The following is a 20,348-nucleotide window of genomic DNA, read 5'->3' on the forward strand; positions in this document are numbered from 1 at the left end:
GTCAAATACGTACCCTAAAGTTGAATTTTATTCTAAAGGGTTACAGCTACTTTACAGGGACTGAGCTAAATGTACTTTTATGCTTTCTCTGAAGTATAGTGTTGCCACTGCACAACGGTATCCAATTTTAAGATTAATAAAGAAACCTCTTCAGGATAAAAACTAAAATTCATGAAGTTGAAAAATCTAGTTGGTTCTACTTTCTGATAAAAAATATACATAACGTGCATCATCAGTATAAAGAATTCTGATACCAGTTTGTATTGCAAATTTTCCCAACAATGCATCAAACTTAAATCCAGTCCAGATGTCAGTTATGGGTATAAATATAGCTGGAGGGTTCTTTCAAGGGCAGTAGTCCTTTGAAATAGTTAATGTAACTGTTGCTGACACATTAATAGTCTGACATATCAACAATAGTATCTCTACTTCACATACTAATCTGGACTTCTGATCGAGATTAGTGCCAATAAGAAAGTTACCAAACGACCCTAAACCTATTTCAAGTCATATCTAGTGTGGTACCCTTCATTCTCCTTCTTTAGTATCTGAAGACAACAGTTGAGTTGGCAGATATTGTTTATGGACCTTTCAGGTTGTTTTTATCCATTCAATCTGTTTTATTGAATTCTTGATAACAGGAATAGGATTAGCAGGGATACTGGAAAGATCTATACTGGATGTTTCCTGAGAAGCCACTGTCAGAATCGTTTGTAATAGAGTTGTATTTGTCTCTTTACAAAGTTTTCCTCTCTACTTTGGTTTTCTTGTTTGTTTCTTCTTTATGAGGTAAGAATGTCCTCTAGACTCCTATGATAGGATTAGGTATGTTTGTTGCTGTGTTTCCTGAAGGTCTGGGTGGATGGCTCACTAGACATGTTGAAGAAACTACTCTGGGGACCGTGGGTTTTGGTGGTGGTGGAGTGGCAGGTGGTGAGGCAGTTTGAGGAACGCTTTCACTCAATGCAACTCTTGAGCTTTCACTGGGATTCACTTGTTGCAAGAAAATTTCAGTAGCCTGTATGTTGGTCACAGATGCTGCCATTACAGTCAGGGAAGGACTGTTTCTGCCCTGAGAGCTGTCAGTCAATGGGCCAATCTTCATAGTGCTAGTAGGTGAAGGTACAGAAATGCTATTTTCATTGTCTACAGACAACTCGAGGCTGCTGTCATTCAAAGCTGTCAATCTCACACCTTCTGTTGAATGTGTTTTCTTTTTCTGAAGCACATGATTAGGCAATAGTTGATGAAGTTCTTTTTTTCTTAAATGCATTGCAGCAATTTTCATATCCATCTCAAACATCTTACTATTTATTGCTTGCCTGTAAACTGTATCTGTGAAAGACTGAATATCATAGGTGAGATCGATACTGAGAATTTCAGAGTTTTCTGGCTTTTTTAACACTAGTCCAATTACCCACATTGTACGAAATTCTTCCTTCTCAGGATTTTCTTTGGGTGCTGGAAATGACTGGGGATTCACATGTGCCAGTGTAATAAATTCATTCTTCTCCAAGCTTCCAACCAGGATTCGGATCTTTGATTCTACCAAGCCTACCCATTCTAGATGTTGTTTTTCTGTTGGTGCACTTGCCAGAAGTACAATATAATGCTTGTACTTTTGAAAGAAGCTTGGAGCTTCAAAAAGTTTGGACCACTCTGCCTTACTCAGCAAAATTTCATGTGTGATAGCAAGCCCTTGTTTAAATTCCTCAATCATGACCATCCTGGTTGAAACAGACACATTGTATGTGGAGTTCTGCTGTGGATATGCTGGTGTAATTATGGGCATAAGATGATACCTATCACTGGGATTTACTCTTGGGTCCCATACAGGCAAATTAAGATTCCGTTCTTCAGGCTCTTTCAGTAACACTGGATTCGGCCATTCCCATTCAGAAAATACCAAGAAAAATTTACGTACAAGAGTTGACGCTACTGCATTTGGATAAAGCTGACAAGTTCTCGCTACTAGCATAGCCCAGGAAACACCTCCAAGGAAACCTAATATATTGGAATAGATATTGTGGCATTTGGCCCACAATTTGATGGCTCTCAGAGTTAACCTGAAGTTGTCAATGTTTGGTACTAGATGTAAAATTTCATCAGTTACTCGGCAACCATTAAGGCTTCTTATGCATCTAATATCTAAATTTTTAAGCAGACTGTCATCTCTTAGGTCCAAATCTTCTGGAATAGTCTGCAATGCTAATCTTGCAAACAAAATATCAATCTCTATCCCGTCAAAACACAGTTTGATAACTGGGACAAATGCCTCCTCAACAGCCCTTAAATCTTTTACTTCTTCCTGTAGTTTCAATTTATCATAGAATGAGGTGAAAAAGTCACTTCGATCCACATGTCTCGGTGCAACGCACAACGCATCAATATCAGCACCTTTTGTATGTACTCCTAATCTGTAAGAGCCAAATGTAAAAATTTTTCCCCCAACATTTTCAACTACGGCTTGTGGAAGGCTCTTGCTTTCACTGATTTCTCGTATCCATTCCTTTACCAGATTATTTAATTTTTCCAAAATTAAAATCCTGCGCTGCAGTTCCTCTTCCTCTTCAAACACCCCAAAGGGCTTCAGGGTTTCAATTAATTTCTGGGTAAGCGAGCAGTCAGTGTCCTTGGGGGCCGCTAGGCTGATAGGGAAGGAGATGCCGTAGCGCTTCTGTGGCGGCGCCGTCTGTTGTGATCCCTGGGTTGTCACCAGAAACGGCATCATCTTCACAGCCCGCCCCGCCAGGGCACGTGGCCCCCCACCGCGACCGCCCCGGCCACCGCCCGGGTCATGATCCGCTGAGGCGGGAGGGGCGGGGCTCCTACCAGCCCTGGTCCGACCGGCTCCTGCTCTGCACCCCGGCTTCAAGCACTGCTCCTCCTTCCCCTCGGCCCCAACATGGCGCCCGGGGCCCCTAGGCGGCAGCGTTCTAGAACGGACTGCGCACGCGCGGGCGCCTGCGCACCGGCCGCCGCTGCCAGGCCTCGCGGAAGCTGCGGGTTCAGAAGTCGCAGACCCTCCTGCTGGCGCGGTGGCTTTCCCACCCTGGCCTTTAACCTACAAAATTCAACCCTGTTATTATTCCTGTTTTATACATTTCCCCAGCTCTACCCATCTATTTCTTTGCTCACCATTTCCTTTGACATCGCAGATCCACATCCTTCTTGAAGCATCCTCAGGCCTCCTTCGCCCTCACGTGTATCCTTTAGAAATCTAGAAGTGGCTGGCATCTTGCTTTCTGCAGCCGGTTCATGGATGATGGTTTAGCGAGGTCTGCATTCTAGGTGGACAGTTACGTCTGGCCATGCTTTGAAGACACTGTTCTGCTCTCTTCTGGTTTCACCAGTTCCTGTTGCGAATTCTGCCTCAGGATAAACTGCTGCTCATCTGTCTTTTCCTTTGGGCAGCTGTAAAAACCTGTCTTCACTGTCCTGCAATTCCACCACTGTGTCCAGGGGTAGGTTTCTTTTTTATTACTCTTACATGATGATACACTGTGATTTCCAAATCAGAAAGAAGATTCTCAGACATATCCTGCAATATGTTCTCCCTAGCATTCTCTTGATTCTCTTCATTTAGACACGTGATAAACCTTCTCATTCTGTTTTCTACGTCTCTTAAACCCATTTTTCTCTTTGGATGACACCAGGTTACCTTCAAGTTCTCTAACTCTCTTTTCAGTTTTAGTCTGCTGTTCAAGCATCATTGAAGTATCCACTTAAATATTTACGTTTTTATTACTAGAAGCAGTCTTGGTCTTTCTAAATCTTCCTTGCCTCTTTGGATGGCACTGTTCTTTCATGGGTGTTTTTCCCAACTTTTATTTCTTTAACCATGTTAAACATACTTATTTAGTATTCTATCATTAATTATTCCAATTCCTAATGCCCTTCAGAATCTAATTCTATAGTTTGTTGTTTTCTGACTCATTTAGCGTGGCATTATCTCTTGTGTTTTGCAATTTGGGGTTATGAGCTCATTTCAGGTGGGGCTTGGGATGCCTGTATAGAGAATGTATCCTTCCAAAGAAGATTTGCTTTGTTTTTACCAGATGCCCTCAAATTGCATGCAATATAATTCAATTTTTTATACAAGGATTATCCAGACCATGTAGGTAGTGTAATTTTGAACCTCAAATACATGTGAGAGGGTATGTGGTTTTCAATTCTAGGGAAGAGTCTTTAGTTTTCCTCACTCAAAGCTCAACACAAGAAAAGCAATTTTTTTTTTTCTGTCTCACTTTGTCACCCTGGCTGAGTGCAGTGGTGTCATTGTGGCTCACTGCAGCCTCAAACTCCTGGGCTCAAGCCAATTCTCCTGCCTCAGCCTCCCAAGTAGCTGAACCACAGGCATGTGCCACTATGCCCAGCTACTTTTTCTGTATTTTGTAGAGACAGGGTCTTGCTCTTGCTCAGGATGGCCTTGAACTCTGGCCTTAAGCAATCCTCCCACCTTGGCCTCCAAGAGTGCTAGGATGATAGACATGAGCCAGTGCGACTGGCCAAGAAAGGCAACTTTGTCATTTCCTTTTACCAGGCAGCAGATTCTTGCTATTCCATCTTTTCACTCAACATGTCACCCCTTTGAGGACTCCAATTGTATTGGGGTGGCAGGGGGGGCTCTCAATTCCAACTCCCTACTTTTAGGGTCCCAAGGCCTTTCTGTCTCTTCTTGGGTAGCTGTTAAACTTAAGTTTCTCAGTTGCCAAGATTGACAAATGCTTCCGGGACAATTACAGCTCCAGAATCAGCTAAGATTCTGAGGTTTCGAGATATCTCTCCCCTTTTTTACCCCAAGGGATTGCCTTTATTTTCTTGGGTACTCAGCTTTGCACTTAAAAATGATTTGTTCTATTCATCCAGCATTTCCAGGTACTTTATATAGAAAGATTTTCAAGCTAATTAATCCCAAATATTTCCAGAAATATAAGTACCTTCTTTTCAACCCATTTCAATGGCTTGCATGCTTAGCAGTCCAGAAGAACTGCTATCAGAAAGGTCTTTAGTGACCTCCATGTTGCCCAATCAAATGACCCTAGTGATCTACACCTTTTTTGACCTATAGAAGCCTCATCTTGGCCTCTGTGACAACACACTCTGTGCTATGTTCTCTATGTCTGGCCACTGCTCAGTCTACTTTGCTGATTCCTCTCCATTACTTAGCCTCTAAATGTTGGAGATCCTCCAGTTTCCACAGTAAGCCCTCATTTCTCCTCATTGCATGTACGTTTACTACCTAAGTAATCTATCAATTTCTACAGCTTTAAATATCACCTACTTCCAGATTAATTTTCAGACTCTCTTCTGAACTCTAGATCCATATTATTTGAATGCCCATATTTGCCACCTCTATTTGGATGTCTCAAACTTAACACAGCTTAAAGAGAACTCCTACTCTTCCCCCTATAATTTGCTTCTCTCTCAGTAGTCTCCACTTTAGGAAATGGCACCCCATCTACCCAAACTGTTCATCCCAGAAACCTGGGAACCATTCCTGACACCTTCCTCATCCTCAACATCTAATTCATTTACAAATACTGATGATTCTACTTCCAGAATACATTTGGAATCTATCCACTTCTCTCCACCTGTTCCCCCATAAGTGGGGTCCAGGCCACCATCAACTCTCACCTAGACTCCTACAATAACTTAATTAATCTCCTATTATGACATTTTCAAAGTGTTCTCTACCTAGGATCCAGAGTGGTCTTTCAACCCCTTCAATGATCTCCCTTAACACTTAGTGTAAAATCCAAAACAAGTAACAGCCCAGGTTGCTCTTTCCCCTGACTATCTGCCCAGCCTTGCCTCCCACAACTTACCCCTAGCTCCAGCTCCAGAGGCTTCTGCCAGGGCCTTGCATTGTTTCATTCTCTCTCATCCCAGGGTCTTTGCATAATGCTGTTCTCTCTGCCCAGAATGTTCTTCCTGACCCACCAACCCATTTCTTGTGTTCTGATTAATAGAGGGGCAGTTTTGAATCTACACATTGTGACTCTTGGGAAGTCATTTAATGACACAGTCCATAGCTGCTCACACAAGATGGCTACAGAGAGTGTTTACAGCTGGATGCCTTTAACACTCCCCTCCACTGCCATACCTTTTGACTTGAAAGTGTTTCCAGGGGAGACTTATCCTGGGTCAGTGGTGGTGATAGTGGAGGGGAACCTCATGGTCAATGCCTGCTACGGTCTGGATGAGGTTTGTTTGTCCCCACAAAAACTCATGTTTCAGTTTGATCCCCAAAGTGGTGGTGTTGGGAGGTAAGGCCTAGTGGGTGGTGTTGGGGCCATGCCGTGAATGGCTTGGTGCCATTCTTACAGCAGTGAGTGAGTTCTTGCTCTGGTAAGACTAGTTCTCGCAGGAATGGATTAGTTCCTGTGAAGAGCAGGTTGTTATAAAACCAGGATGCCCCTCAGGTTTTCCCTTTTCATATGCATCTGCTTCCCCTTTGACCTTCTCCACCACGTTATGATGCAGCATAGAAGCCCTCACCAGAAGCCAGGACCATGCCCTTGAACTTTCCAGCCTGCAGAACCCTGAGATAAATAAACCTCTCTTCTTTACAAATTGCCTAGCCTCAGGTAACCTGTTGTAGCAACACAAAGCAGACTAAGACACAGCCTAAGGGTGCAGAGGGCTGTGCAAGCAGATAAGACTCACAACTGTCGTGGCAGCTATTCTGAAGGGGCTGCTGTCCAGTGGTGCTTACTAGGAAATGAAGGGGACATATGCCCTATAATTCAGCAATTCTGTTCCTGAAGAATAACTCAGAGAACTCTGCACAAGCCCTTGAGAGGTCCATCGTGCCACAGTTTGTAGCAGGAAGAAGCTGGACACAACCTGAGCACCCATGATTAGGGGGATGGACAATGTAGTACATGCACATCATGGAAAACTATGCATCAGTCAAAAGTAATAAACCGAATTTACATAGATTACCATGGGTGGATCTTAAAAGCATAATGTTATAGTTACAAAAGAAATCATGAGGCCAGGCGCAGTGGCTCACACCTGTAATCCTAACACTCTGGGAGGCCGAGGCGGGAGGATCACTTGAGGTCAGGAGTTCGAGACCAGCCTAAGCAAGAGCAAGACCTCGTCTCTACTAAAAATAGAAATTATATGGACAGCTAAAAAAATATATATATATATAGGAAAAATTATCCAGGCATGGTGGCACATGCCTGTAGTCCCAGCTACTCGGGAGGCTGAGGCAGAAGGATCGCTTGAGCCCAGGAGTTTGAGGTTGCTGTGAGCTAGGCTGACGCCATGGCACTCACTCTAGCCCAGGCAACAGAGTGAGACTCTGTCTCAAAAAAAAAAAAAAAGAAAGAAAGAAAGAAAAAGAAACAATGAGCTTTATATTACAATCCCATTTATGTAAATTAAACATATGTACAAAATATGCTTTAAAGATATATATATATATATCCAAATATATAAGAGTTGGAATGGCATTCATTAACACACTAGAGTGGGTTCCTGAGGGTAAAAGAACAATGAAAAAAGAAAATGATACTATCGATCCACCAGAGCATCTGCCAAAAAATTTTTAAAAGAAGGAAAGAAGCTTGTGCTGTATTTTCTCTGCTCTTACCTATTACCCATATTGGTGAGATGACTGGCCTGAGTTAGGCATTCAGTGTGTGGCTACGGAACAGAGTAAAACTAACTTTCATAACCACGACTTGGACCTCATTAGTCTCTCGCTCAAGGGAAATGAATTGCTCTTTATGAATGGTAGGTACATGGCAGACAGCAGATTGGCTATCCCCAACCTTCACAGCCTCCTCCTCTTTGCCTCCCACTAGAAAGGCTGGAGTAGGCCGGGTGCGGTGGCTCATGCCTGTAATCCTAGCACTTTGGGAGGCCAAGGCGGGAGGATTGCTTGAGCTCAGGAGTTTGAGATCAGCCTAAGCAAGAGCAAAACCCCATCTCTATTAAAAAAAAAAAAAAAAAGAATATTTTAAGTTACTTCACTTAGAAAAATGGTCAAAAATAATAAAAAGAAAGAAAAGAAAGGCTGGAGAGCCAAGACATGTGACTGTCCAGGTTCCTCTGCAGCCAGAGCCAGCCACCAGGGATGTTATCAGTGAGGCCGGCATCACCTCTTATGCTCGTTAGCCACTCTGGCTTCACCTTCTTCCACAGCATACCTGTTTCATGTTTTATATTTGGTGTTTTGTCTTTTTCTTGCTGATCTTTAAACATTTGTTATTCTAGTTACTCATCACATCAGTTTTAGATATTGAAAACATTTTCTTTGGTATATCGCTTTTTTTCCTTTTGTTTTTTTTTTTTTTTTTTTTTTGAGATAGAGTCTCTCTCTGTCACCCTAGCTAGAGTGCAGTGGCATCATCATACCCCACTGCAACCTTAAACTCCTGGGCTCCAGTGATCCTCCTGTCTCAGCCTCCCAAATAGCTGGGACTATAGGTGTGCACCACCAGGCCTCGCTAAGTTTTCTATTATTTTTGTTGTTGTTGTTGTTGTAGAGATGGGGTCTCGCTCTTGCTCAGGCTGGTCTGGAACTCCTGAGCTCAAGTGATCCTCCTGCCTCAGCCTCCCAGAGTGCTGGGATTACAGACATGAGGCCACCATGCCTGGCCCGCCTATCTTTTCTTTTATCTACATAGTGTCCTTGGTTGAATAGAAATCTTCAATTTTGATATAGTTGAATCTTTCAACCTTTTCCCCTTATAGCTCACACTTTTTAAACCTTGTTAAATTTTTCTTTTGGCTATATGATTTTACCTTTGACATCTGGTCTTTGATGCATTTGAAGTAAAGATCCAATTTTATTTTTCTCCTTATAGCTGAAGCCAATTGTCCTGACACCATTTACAAAATCCTTTCCCCAGGATTTGTGATGTGCTCTAGATCACACCAAATTCCCACAGGGTATTTGATCTGCTTCTGCCTCACCATTCTGTTCCCTTGGTCTACTTGTCCTTTCCTGCCCCTAAAAACACAAGTTTCAGTTACCATGGCTTTAAAACATGTCTCAGCACTAATAAGGTCAACCCCTCCCACCCTTGCTTGTCTTGTTCAAACCTATCGCAGGCGTTTGAGGATCTGTGCTTTTCCACAAAGGGACACTTAGTATGTGCCAGGATGGCAGAACAGAGAAGGTGGACGCAGGCCTGGCTTGCCGCTTTCACTCTGTATGTATCTGAAACCCCTGGCAACACTCCTGCCACTTCAACTCTCAAAACAAAAGAATGATATTTGGCCAGTTTTCTCTATGTTAGCATATTACCTAAAATCATGAGAGACACAATATGATTTAAACACATCTCCCAAAATCTTTCAACCAACATTATAGGTCACTGTTGAGAACCAACAAATATTAACATGGTTTAAATGTTAGTCGTAACATAACTGTTTGTACCTCTTTGGAAATGCTTCAAGTTGTTGACAGGACAAAGTGCGAACTCTATTTCCATTTAATCAAATTCAAAATTCTGCTTTTATGTCTGCCTGCTGCAAGACAACTTTGAAGAGGTTGATTCATTTTACTGAAATTTGGCAAAACACAAAAAGGTATCAAGAAATGGGACATTTTGTTGCACTAGCTAGACAGCAAATGCTAGCTAATGAATTTTTAAAAATATATTTCTAGAATTTTTCAATCAATTTCAATAAAACAGTAAGGAAGTTTTGGAAAATATGAGTTAAGTGCTGTTTAGTTTACAAAATCACTAGTTATTCAAGACAACCATAAACATATACTCTCATATTTTGGAGATCCCAGTTTTGGAGAAAATGCTAAGGAAAATCAAGAATTTTGAACTTGGATCACAGAATGTGAGGGCTGAGGAAGCTCCGGTACTGGTACTCTTCCCCACCCTCAACCTGACACCTGAAAGGCCTTTCTCCCCAGAGGCAGCCCCTCCCACGCCGCAGGGACACACTTCCTGCAACGTCCCCCTTGGCCACCTTTTGCCAGCCTGTTATACTTTATGTCTTTCAGATATTTTATGCCAGTGATGCCCTCTCGTGTGTTCCATGTTGGCGCTAACAGTCTCCATCAGTGGCTCCATACAGCATGTGGCTGGACGTCTCCCCAGGCTCCAGGACAAGAGGAGGTGCTGCCACGGGGGGGGGGGGGCACCACCCTCAGGGGACAGCAGAGCTGCTAAGCCTCCTTCTGACATGATGCTTCTATGATAAAACTGAAAGTTATTAATTCTTTTAAAAAATCCAAGCAGTAAATTGCAGGATGAAACTGGCTGTGAGCAACTAACCATTCAACTTTATTTGCTCTTTGAATTGGAAATGTCCAAAAATGTGTTTAAAGTTCAGTTACTTTCCTAGTCTTAGGCTGGTGAAAAAAAGTTTGGGGTTTTGGTTTTAGCCAAACCACATAAAATAAACGTTTCCCACAATGATTCTATCACTGAGAATACACTGGAAAGGAAGTCTCACTCATGAGGCAGCTGTTCCTAAGTAAAAAGAGGAAAAACAATCCAGCTCACCTCCTTCAAAGTAGGTAAGAGTTATTTAAAAATCTGATTTACAGGGGAAGAAAAATATTTCAAAAGAGAACCACCACAAAGAGGATGGGGGACTCAGGGGAGGGGAGGGACAGAATTCACAGCACACAGCGAGCACACGAGGGCAGCAGCAGTTTCATGTGAGCACATGGCAGTCCCTGGAGCCTAAACATTCCTGGCTGTCACCAAGGGAGCCCAAGTCCATGAATGATGACAAAACGCAAACTGAGAGTGGGGCGCTCAGCAATGAAACAGATCTGCCCCCACCTGCCACCTCCCGTGCAGGGCTCGGAGGGAAGGGAGGGTGGCACAGCATGCTCCGGTGGCCAGAGCAGCGCATTCCTCAGCAGCTCAAGCCACAGCCCATGCTCCTGGGCGGCCACGCCGTCCACACGCCACCCCTCCCACCTCCGCTCCCCAACCTACCCAGCAAGAAAATGGATACCACTCCGGAGTCTTGGATACAAGTGGAAGCTGCAGGCTGTCTCTTCTCAGGGCACCAATGCTTCCACAGGAATTTAATGAGCACCTACTATATACCAGACATTCGATGGGCAGTTTATCAGTCAAGAGCCCAGTGACTGCTGGTGTGGTGTCCCTGGCCTTTGTTTAGCCTACAGAGATAACCTCAAATCTCAGTGGCTTTAAAAACTCTCTAAGCTTTCCTTTTTAAGAAGAAGGAGCCCAAAGCAAAGGAGGAGGCGCTGCCTCTCAAGAACACACCAACGCCAGGGCCCTGAAGGCCACGAAGGCCTTGCAGGAAGGCGTCCACAGGCACAAACAGAGGCTCTGCATGTCACCGTCCTCAAGACACTGGGCTTCTGAGGCACCCCATGGCCCTCCCAGAGTGGCTCAGGAGAGGCATGCATGGCCACCGTCAGATTGGGCCTGATGGCCTTGCATAGGCACACGGCCACCTGGCCCCAATGGTGAGGCGCACACCTGAGCATAGTCAGCAAGTCCAAAGCAGCTGCTCTCAGTCAAGGGCAGGTCTGCACCAGGGGACAGCTTTGCCTATTACAACTGGGGGGTGAGGGGGCAGGAGGCTGGGGTGCTATTCTGCACCTTGGGCCTCCCACAGCACAGACACCCCAGCCTGAAATGCCAGTGAGGCTGAGCTGGAAAATTCCAGTCTAAACACTCTTCTATCAGGAAGAGAGGAGGAAGGGCAGGAAGGAGAGGAAGGAAACAGGGAAAGGAAGCCCTCCAACGCTTTGAGCTGACTAAAGGCTCGCTCCTTCTGTGAACACGAGTAAACCCTGCTCTGTGGCCCTTCCCAAGTCCCTGACAAAAACCACATGGCCCTGCCGTCACCAGTGAGCACCAGTGATTGCTGTCTTTATCTCAGTGACAGGACCCAGGCCCTCTCCTCGTGGCACAAGCCAGGTCACAGCCCTACCTGAACCAGCCTCTCCCAAGAACAGGTACTCAATATTCTGATTCTCTAGAAATCCGGGGGAAACTGGCGGCTATGAAAATGCAATACTGAAATATGAAAACAAAAACCGCTGCGTAACAATGGCTTCGAGGCTCAGCGGGAACTGGGTGGGTGCCCTCAGGGAAGCTTCTGGCTTTCCCCACTGGCTTCTGCTGGGGAGCCCCTCTCAAGTTGGCAGGACCTGGCAGCCCGGCTGGCTCGGAATCAGTGTGAGGCTTTCACTGTAGGAACATTAACTGGAATAATGGAAAGTAGCATCCGACATTGATTCAATGCCGGAGGGCCTTGAATCTCACACACGTGCACACACCCACAAGTATGCGCGCGCGCACACACAGAGGCTGGCAGTCTCTTCCCTTCTTCACCATCTAGTCCAGGTGAGACCAGACTGTCCTCTCACTGGGGAGTAGGCACACCTGTGGTCCCCTGGGGAAGGAATGAAGGGGATGAAGGTGTCTGGCACGCGCTGGCACTCACCAGCCTGCTCTGCAGGGGCAGATGCCATCCTGCCATCCTTCTGAAAACTACAGCACCCACCCCTGTCATGCTCATTTCCCTGTAGCAAATGCTACTCCACGGCGACACACGGGCCACTCTGGGGGCACTCTCAGGACAAGCTGGCACCATGGCAGCCTCATCAGTGCCCGAGGAGGCTCAGGATGGACGGGCTGCTCGGGAGAAGCAAGAGACCTAGCGGGTGTCAGCAATGCCAGGAAGAGCCTCCTCCACCAGGAAGGCTGCCAAGCTCCAGACCTTTCTCCCCACCCCAAGTTCAGGCTAACAGTCACCCGAAGCTGCTGTAGAAGCTGTTCCCGTGAAACACCCCCAGCTCTTGCTGCCGCCACCGCACAGCAACCCCTGTTTCTGTGTCTCAGGGAGACACTGCCTTGCAGGGCGGCAGGCAAGGCCCAGCGCCCTTCCTGCCCTGCACTTCCCAGACAGGGGAGAAAGGCCTCAGCAGCAGTGAGGGAACGTGTGGAGAGACAGCTCCAAATCCCCAGAGGCCATGAGGTTCCTCACACGGGGGAACAACGCAGTGTGCGACTGCACGTGTGCACATGCGCATTGTTGTGTCCCTGGACCACGCAGCCTCAAGGTTCTGGACTTTACATCAGACCCTGCCCTGGCACGGCTGCAGGGGCCTCCCTCGTGGACCCGGCTCTGCGGGCCAAGCTCACACACCTGGGCGTCTCCAAGGCCTGCCTCCTCCCCTGCTCCACAAAGGAACTCAGTAACATTCTGTGACGCGCACACGCACATATGCGTGGTGGTGACAGTGTCCCACCTCAAATCACCTGGCGTGTCTGGGAGGCACAGGAGTACCTGGACCACGCGGAGGTCAGTGAGGGAGACGACTCCCTGGGGCCCAGGGGCCACTCCAGGCAGGTGACACAACCCACTCTAGCCAGGACAAGTGTGTCAGTGAGACTGGTCAGCTTCATAGATTCTTTCTTTGAAAGGTTTGAAAAACTGTCACCAAGCTAAACAGGCTGTGGGCAGTGGTACTTGCTCTGGCCTTAACTGACGTGCCAGGAACAACTCCACAAGAAGCAGGTGCACATGAAACCAAGCTCTCTTCCTGCGACACAAAGTCTGGCCCCCACAGTCCTATGCCAGCAGTCACTGTGCGAGCAGAGCCGGCTCTCCAAGGGCTCTACCCTCGCCCAGGTGACATAGAGCCGAACTTTGGGACAGGCAAGGCTGGCCCCGGGCTACCCTGCAGCAGCCCTGGCCACTCTCTGCAGCCCCGAGGGGGCCCCATCCCACACTCTCTTCACTACCCACTGGGTACAGGTGACACTGCACAGAAGAACAGCCACAATTCTGTATCGTCCACCAAAGAGCCTCCATTCCTGTGCAGAATGCTCGCTTCGTTCGCCAGGACCACCTCCCTCCCACTGGATCACTGGCCCTTCCAGGGACCACTGGGTTGTGACAAGACAGGTCAGGATGGAAACCAAACCCCATAAGCAGCAGCCTATGGGGTGGAGGAGGGGGCCCTGGGTGCAGGCAGCCTGGGCTGGTTGTCTGAGCAGACTTTAAGGATATAATAAAAGCAACTACAAGTTGGTCTGCTTCTGCTACCAGGTGCCAGCAAATCTAAACAGCGTTGATGACAAAATACTCCCGCCCGCCAGGACCAATCCTGCTGTGCACCCCACCCCGTCCTGGGTAGGCACTGCCTGCGTGCACACAGAACAAGCCACTGACCACTGGTAACAGCAGCACCTGCTGAGGGGTCCTCACACATCACTTCATTAACTCTGAGGGGAACGTATCATTCTCCCCATTCTCCAGACCAGGAAACTGAGGCCACAAGAGGGGACGTGATTTGCCTAAAGTAACAGAGAAGGTCACTGCTATAGAACATCAGCCACAGCACCCTGAGCTGTGCGACACCCCGAGCTGTGTGACACCCCAAGCTGCGTGACACAGGGTCCCGGTCAGGCCCAACGGAGTCTGGCATGTGAGGCCCACCGCTCCACCACACTGGCACAAAGGGCAGACAGCTGCACCTGGAGCAGAACTGGAGGAAAGGAACAGCCACGATGCACACAAGACGTCAGCAAGGCCGCTTTCCAGCATCTGCTAAGCACCCTTCCTACTCTAGGCAACACAAGCCTTTCTTGTGTAAAGCAAGCGTTTTTGCAGGAAACTAAGAAAAATTCAAACATGATCTGAAATAAATTAGAGAATCTTTCAGGATTTGACACAATTATTTTTTATGGCACACCTACTGAGACAGTCAACCTCTTTCCACCAACTGAGTAATAACCAGACACAAAGATGCAGGCCCAGGCCTTGGGGCTCTAGAGCCCCGGGGCAGGCACCCAAAGCTGCCCCTGGCACTTCTCAGATGGCCAATAGCCAACTGCCCCAGGCTGGGCCGCCCCAAGAAGGTCTCCAACCGCCCAGGCGCCCTGAGCCCCACTGCTCGCCAGGCGCACCCTGGTCGCCTCTGAGACCCTGCATCCCGGCTAGGCCACAAAGGTTTTGGGGATGACCTCCTTCCCTGTCTTTTCACTTGATTGCCCCAAACATGCCCACTAGGTCTCAAGTGTTGAGGGACTTGCTGTGACGAGTCTGTAACCCCATATGTAACAAAGCGAGCCCGGTTCTCTGCAGCTAACGAGATGCTGGACAAAGAGCTAGGCAATGATGTGAACAGACAAAAGGACGGATCTGGCCTAAAATCCTGTGAGAACATATCGGGAGCCACTAAAGGACACCAGCAGGCATCCTGCAGTATAGACAGTACAATTTCCAAGATAGTTCATCTTAAAACAGTGAATTTAAGAGGAAGCTGTCGTGTCAACACAGGCTCCCACCACCCCCGAGGAGCAAGGCCCCCAAAGGCACTCACACACAACTCCCACTCATCTTCCCCTGACCAGCCCTCTCAGCACTCAGACCCACGGCTTTTCCGGAACCTTCCACCCCTTCCTCACCTGCTGTCGTGGTGTCCACATCCTTGGCTGCCAGCGCTTCCACATCTGATCTCTTTCTCAGCTCAAACCTCCGGGATAAGCCTTCTCGGGGCTTCCAAAACGCTCGGATCAAGAGAGGCTTCTCATTATCCCCAAACACTCGAAAGCACTGGGCCTGCCACTGCTGCCCGGCATCCCCGGCCTTGCCCACCACGTCACACAGCACATACTGGCCGGCGTGCGCAGGGTCCAGGGCATACCGCTCCAGGGCCTCCTTCACCAGCTCCCGGGCACTGGAGGTGTCGGTTGCCAGGACACTCTTGTAGTGGGTACCGGTGCAGACACTGTCCCCAAACACCTTCAGGACCCCGGGAGCAGAGAGCTGGGTGGAGAGCTCAGAGGGGTCATCGCTGGCGCCCCGGCTGGAGAAGGTGGGGTCCAGGTCCCGGTGCTTGTAGCTCAGTGTCCGGGACAGTACGCTGGACAACAGCTGGCCCTGCCGCTTCAGCTTGCCCTTGGCAGGTGGAGACATGATGAGGTTAGTCCCATAAAACATGGTGGGCAGGTCTTCAAGGACAAGGACTGAGGCTGCAGCCAAAGGGTGGGGAAAGGCCATGCCCTGGGAGGGAAAAGGAAGAGGTTACACCAGCTACTGTGAGCATGATGGGCCAGCGAGACTCAAGAGAGCCCCAGTGGACGTCACAGGCCCCTCGGCGTCCCGGCCTGCAAACTTGCCACCCCAGGCCCAGTCCCAGCAGAGCCCCTGAGAAGAGGATGTGACTGGAGCCTGCAGGGGCTGAGAGCGACAAGCAGGTCAAATGGGCTGAGGTGCCCTTCAAGGAAAGCTATTGCTAGGAAGCACGATGAGGTCACCAAAGGTAAGACATGCTCTGCCGCAGGGTTCGGATTTCTGTGAAGTTAGAGTGACTGACGCCGAGTACAGTCTGCGCCACAGGACGGACCTCGCAGGGCTGGCTCTGTGCCACCCGGGTGCCAGCACCAACACAGCCACAGAAGAGAGGCAGACAACTCTCTGTAAACTCCATCTCCAGCGCCAAGTCTGTAATGTGGAAAATCAATCACAACAGTGGAACTAGGAAAACAGGCAAAAAAAACTGCAGCTACACTAACAAAGAAATATGCAATCAAACGTTCAAACACAAACCCCAAGGAAGCTCCTCCTCCACGATGAGGCAAGAGAGACCCCGCCTGGCCTGAAGGAGACACTTCCCTGGGAGGCCAGTGTTAGAATGTCCCCACAACAACCACAGTGGACACAAAGGGCTCGTCCAGAAGGGCGGAAGCACGAGTGGAATGTGTGTGTCCACCCACCACCTCCAGCCGGGCCAGCGAGATGAGATCTTGTGCAGAAATTAGAACACAGCCCTGGGAGGCTCTGCAGTGTCATAAAATCCTAATTCTCATGTCCTTAGTGCTCCAAGGGGCTTAGATTTCTAGACAGTTTGTCAGTCTCCTCTCAAATCTCTGTGGGAGGAGGCAGAGGAGGAGGAGGGCAGGTCTCTGCTTATAACACCTGAGGCTTTGCCTCCAAAACTGCACACACCTGCTGCCCACCGCAGCCCACTTCTGTGCTCATGTTCCTACCAAAGACAAAGGCAGACAGACAAATGAGTCAGGAGAAAAGTCTATTTTCTAAAAGGTCCCAGTGAAAGCAGTACTGGTCACCTGCCACTGTGACTCGGGTCAGTACTAAACTTAGTGAAGTCAACTAATATTCTCCAGCTGGACTCAAGCACAGCCCTGTGGGCACAGAAAAGGCTTTTGGGAAGGAAGGTCACTGCTTAGGGCAGGAGTAAGTAACTAGGGAGCCCCTCAAAAGAAAAGGAGCCACACCGGCCTATAAGGAACCAAACAATGACATCATCCAGGCCTGCAAAGCTGACACTGCGAGTCTCGCTCCTGCCAGCTGTCACCCAGGCGTCAGCTGCACACTCTGGTGCCTCTTGCTCTGTTCAAGGATGAAGGCAGGATGCAGACCGACTTTCAACCCCCCGCCAATCAGCCCAGTCAGGGCCAGCAGCCGCACTTTCCCATAGGACCAAGAACTCTTCAGAAATGCTTCCATAGCTTTCTTACACCAAAGTCTGGGTTCCAAATGCTGACGTCTGCCCTATGGGGTGGACAGCTGACACTTGTCCTGTTCCTATAACCTACTGCTTACAGTTCAGCACTTCAGAGCCTTTCATTATGCACCGGCTTCCTGAGCACCTGAACTTGCACCAACACAGTCAGGTGTCTCGGAGACCCCAGGCACCGATCGAAGCAGAGCAAGCATCAGGTTCTCCTTGGCCTCAGGGAGCCAAGCTATGAAGAAGTAGTAAGTCCAGGGCTTTGCTTCTCCTCCCATGAGGAACGTGTGACCACTCTCCTTATCAAACCCTAAGCAGCCCAGCTGTGGCCACAGCTTCCCCGCATTGACCCATCAAAGGCCTTGATTTAACTGACAACCAAAGCACTTTCAGACAGCGCTCACATCACAAACAAGCGGCCCCACCTGTGCAAACCGCACCAGCAGCTTCAAATCACTCCTGATTCTGACCTGAGCCTTCTGTGGTCGGTTTTCAAAACGAGTCCTTAGAATCAGAGAACAAAACCCTTCAAACAGCCTCTCGAGTCAGCACTTACTAACTGCTCCTGAAGGTTATGCAACACTGCTCTCAAAATTTCCCACGTGTCTCTGGTGAACCCATTGCTTAGACACCACGGGCAGCACGCATTCTCAGGGGGCCTGACCTTGCACGGACACACGGTGCAGCTGCCGCCCTCTGTGAACACAGTGGTCATCTCTGAGCACAGCTCCCCAGGGTCCCAAGCCAAACTCCACATGGTCGACAGGACAACAGGCAGCTTGTAGCTCAGGAAGCCTCTGCCTCTGGAGATGACGTCCAAATGTAAATGTAATTATGACACCAAAAACTGTGAAACCACCTCTGGGCAGGAGAAAGCCAAGTTGCAGAAAAGTCATGAAGCAAACACAAGAGTTTAAAAGGCCCCCAGATACAACGGACAAGTGAACTGGTATCTTGTGCCCAGGGGTGAATGCAGGTGTCATAAGGTCTGATGTTTATACAATTCTGCTTTAATAAAAAACAAATAACAAACTATAAATATTCGACTGCCAGGTCCCCTCCCAGGGCCTTGGAAGCCTGAACTTCAGGAGTGCCCCACTCTCCTCTCCAGAAGTCTCCTGTGCCGGATTCCAAGGCAGAGCTAGCCATATCATGGAAAGAAGCAGAAATGTAAGCGGAGCCAGTGTGATCCATTTCTTTCCAGCAACTCCTTTTTAAGCCCGAAGAAGTCCCTGTTCACATAAAACTTATCTGTTTTGGGGATTTCAGAAAGTTTTCTTCTCCTTATGATCATTCTCCCTGTGCCAGGTCAGAGGGTGCCCACTGGCTGTAATCACAGAATGCTGCCTGTTTGTCCACATGGGATTTGTTTTTTAAAAGTCCCAGAGGAGTGCAGGGAAATCCTACGGAGCGGAGCACACCCTGAGTAACCAGATCTGTTTTTTTGGAAGTGTGACCTGCCTTTTCCTTTTCTGCGCAATTCTGTCCTCTGTCCCACAAACACTTGGGAAAACCTCAGGGCCCAGAGAGCGGGGTGCAGGACACTGCTTTTAGAGAATGTTTTCTCTTGTTCTCAAGGAAGAGTCCGATTTCTGCTGAAAACAAGCTCGAGTCACAGCGGCAGTGCAGGGAGTGAGGTCAGTGCCGGGCTGACGACATGGGTGGAGGGACCTCTCCGGTCCAGCAGGCCAACGGGGAACCCATTACCGTTCCCACCGGGAGGGAAAACGAAGAGCACTTTGCACGCTCTGCTTTATCCCCCTCCACAAATCCTATCTCCACAGCCCCAGCTAGCGCCGCGCTTCTAAACGCAAACATAATTCAATCAGATTTACTTCTGAGGCGCTCGCCTCTCAAGAGGGGACTGACTTTCCCCCGCAGTGGGACCAGAGCCTGGCTCCCCTCTGGAATGCACAAGAGGTGGCCCAGGCTAACCCGAGACGCCGGCAAGCACATTCTTTGCGGCAATTCAGATTAACCAAACACTTGACAGGCGACAGGGGCCCAAGCCCGCAGGTCTGCAGCCCCACCGCCCCACGGACCGGCTCGGCTCTGGCTTCTTAGAAGCAGTTCGTGTCGAGGGCTGGAAGTGGTACAGAAATGGCTGGGAAACAACGCTCTCAGCTGGCACACGCGCGCGGTCTGGAGAGGAAACCCGGGACGGGGCGTGGGCGGGAGGGAGCGCGAGGACCCCTGCGCTCTGCCGCCCCGCGGCGCCCCAAGCCAGGCGCTCCCGGCCGGAGAACTGAGGGCCGGGGTCCCCTGGAGGTGGAGGCCGGAACCTGGGGCCACGGCCGCGCCGAGTCCCGGGACCCCGCAGGCCGGCCGCCCTCGCCCGCGGTTTCCATGGCAACCGAACAAGCCTGCCCTCTGCACCCCGGTCCGCGGCGGGGAAGGTACCCGTGCGCACCCCGCGGGCCCCCGCCCGCGCCCTCCGCGCCCCCGGCAGCCGCCGGGCCGCACTGCCCGAGCGGCCCCGCTCTCCGCGGCCCTCCTCGCGCACCCAACACTCACCGCCCGCAGCCGCCGCCACGTTCCCGCGCAGCTCCGCCGGCCGGCACCCGCGCGCGCCGCGGCGCCTCCTGCCGGCCGCCCAACGGACGGGGCGGGACCGCGTGGGAGAGGCGGGGCGAGAAGAGGCGGGCCGTGAGCGAACACCTCGACGCCCAATAGGCAGAAACAAAGCCCTAGGGGCGGGGCCTGTGGGGAGGCGGGGCCAACCAGCGAGGGAAGGTGGGCTGTGCGCTGGCGCCTCCTGCCGGCCTCCCAATGGACGGGGACGAGGCCTCGAGGGGCGGGGTATGGAGGGCGGGGCTCGGGAGGGGGCGGGGCTAGACGCGGAGAGGCGAGCTCGCAGCTTAGCTTGCCGCCCTCCTGCAGCTGGAGG

At 49.6% G+C, this 20,348-nt stretch overlaps 2 protein-coding genes across 3 annotated transcripts in view; both read right to left on the reverse strand.

Annotated features, from left to right (window-relative positions):
- The window catches only part of RADIL (Rap associating with DIL domain), a 68,503-nt gene extending 48,485 nt beyond the window's left edge, over positions 1–20,018 (reverse strand). Inside the window, exons 1-2 of one of the 2 annotated variants that reach the window (XM_045541240.1) lie at positions 19,976–20,018; positions 15,393–15,990 (exon numbers count right to left, since the gene is read on the reverse strand). In XM_045541240.1, the coding sequence (XP_045397196.1) occupies positions 15,393–15,987 (595 nt within the window). In that variant the 5' untranslated portion in view covers positions 15,988–15,990; positions 19,976–20,018. Of the gene's footprint in view, positions 1–15,392; positions 15,991–16,333; positions 16,451–19,975 lie in introns of those variants that run through there. The other variant, XM_045541239.1, reaches the window with a different exon arrangement.
- Positions 754–2,731, reverse strand: PAPOLB (poly(A) polymerase beta). The gene is given in 2 exon segments (XM_045541244.1): positions 754–861; positions 863–2,731. Coding segments are annotated over 2 exon segments (1,920 nt in total). The 3' UTR covers positions 754–810.
- Positions 20,019–20,348: the final 330 nt, after the last annotated feature.

This window comes from Lemur catta, chromosome 2, assembly GCF_020740605.2.
Source record: "Lemur catta isolate mLemCat1 chromosome 2, mLemCat1.pri, whole genome shotgun sequence".
Taxonomy (NCBI): Eukaryota; Metazoa; Chordata; class Mammalia; order Primates; family Lemuridae; genus Lemur; species Lemur catta.